General features: G+C 49.4%; 1 protein-coding gene across 1 annotated transcript; it reads left to right on the top strand.

The window, feature by feature from the left end:
• Positions 1-388: 388 nt before the first annotated feature.
• Pmar_PMAR006681 (hypothetical protein) lies at positions 389-719 on the top strand (the record flags this gene model as incomplete). Its single annotated transcript, XM_002779463.1, has 3 exons — positions 389-491; positions 535-606; positions 683-719. Coding segments are annotated over 3 exons (212 nt in total), but the record flags the coding sequence as incomplete, so codon positions are not given.
• Between the last annotated feature and the right edge of the window lie 230 nt (positions 720-949).

Genomic DNA, 949 nt, shown 5'->3' with positions numbered 1-949 from the left:
TGATGAGCATCGCCCTCAGGACGAGAAAACAGCAGAACGTTCTCAGTGAAGCAATATGGTGCTCATGAGGCCTTGCAAATGGCGATTGATTATAGGAGGATGATGGAGGAGGTCGGAAGAGTATGTCTACCTAGAGGAGCTACGTCTTCAACGACAACCCCAATGTCCCATCGCCCCGATTCTGCACCAGACCGTTAATGAATAGTATCATCCTGTCTTCTATCACGCTGTTGTGTATGCGACTGAGTGAAAGGGCGTCTCATAGTGGTTTCTTGTGTGCTTCCTCTTCCCCTCGCATTAAGGTTATGTCACGCCTGAGGGCGAATCCGAGAATTAAGGGTAGGCTGTTGGTGACAGCAGTGCTAATATCTATTGCTCTGTGTCACAGATGATCCCGCCGTCAACCACTTGGTCAACGCAGCAGCATTTTTCGATGAAGCTCTGGTGCCGGACTTTGCGGTAGAAAACAACACGGCGATACTCTATACCACGTAGGTCACAGTGTTCACGTCATCATGGAGGACTACTATTCAGTTTGGGAACTTACAGACGGAAGCGAGATGAGCTTCCTAGACGGATTCGCGAATTGGGCAAAGTGAAGCCCCCGTACCATGTGAACGTGCTCTTGTGTTTGGTAACAATGTCACTGATTTCTATTATCATCTGATGGTGTTTTGTTCAGGTTGATATCCCTGCTGCAGAGGCTGGAGAGTGTCTAGAGTCTCTCAATCTCATAGCCGTAAACACTGGACTCTCCCTCCTCCTTGCATGGTCCAGTGTTGAGGTCTCGCGTTACATCCAAACCCTGTATAAATATCAAGGTCTGCCTTCATTGCAGTATCGTGTCACGAACTCTGTGGTGTGTAGGCAAGGAGGCATCCATCATCAGAGGTATCCATCGCGTGGCCGCCGACAACATAGAGGGTCGAGCCACTGAGGCTCTGACTGT

Source organism: Perkinsus marinus (assembly GCF_000006405.1).
Source record: "Perkinsus marinus ATCC 50983 genomic scaffold scf_1104296947112, whole genome shotgun sequence".
NCBI classification, from domain to species: domain Eukaryota; phylum Perkinsozoa; order Perkinsida; family Perkinsidae; genus Perkinsus; species Perkinsus marinus.
This window is presented reverse-complemented; position numbering and strand designations above follow the sequence as displayed.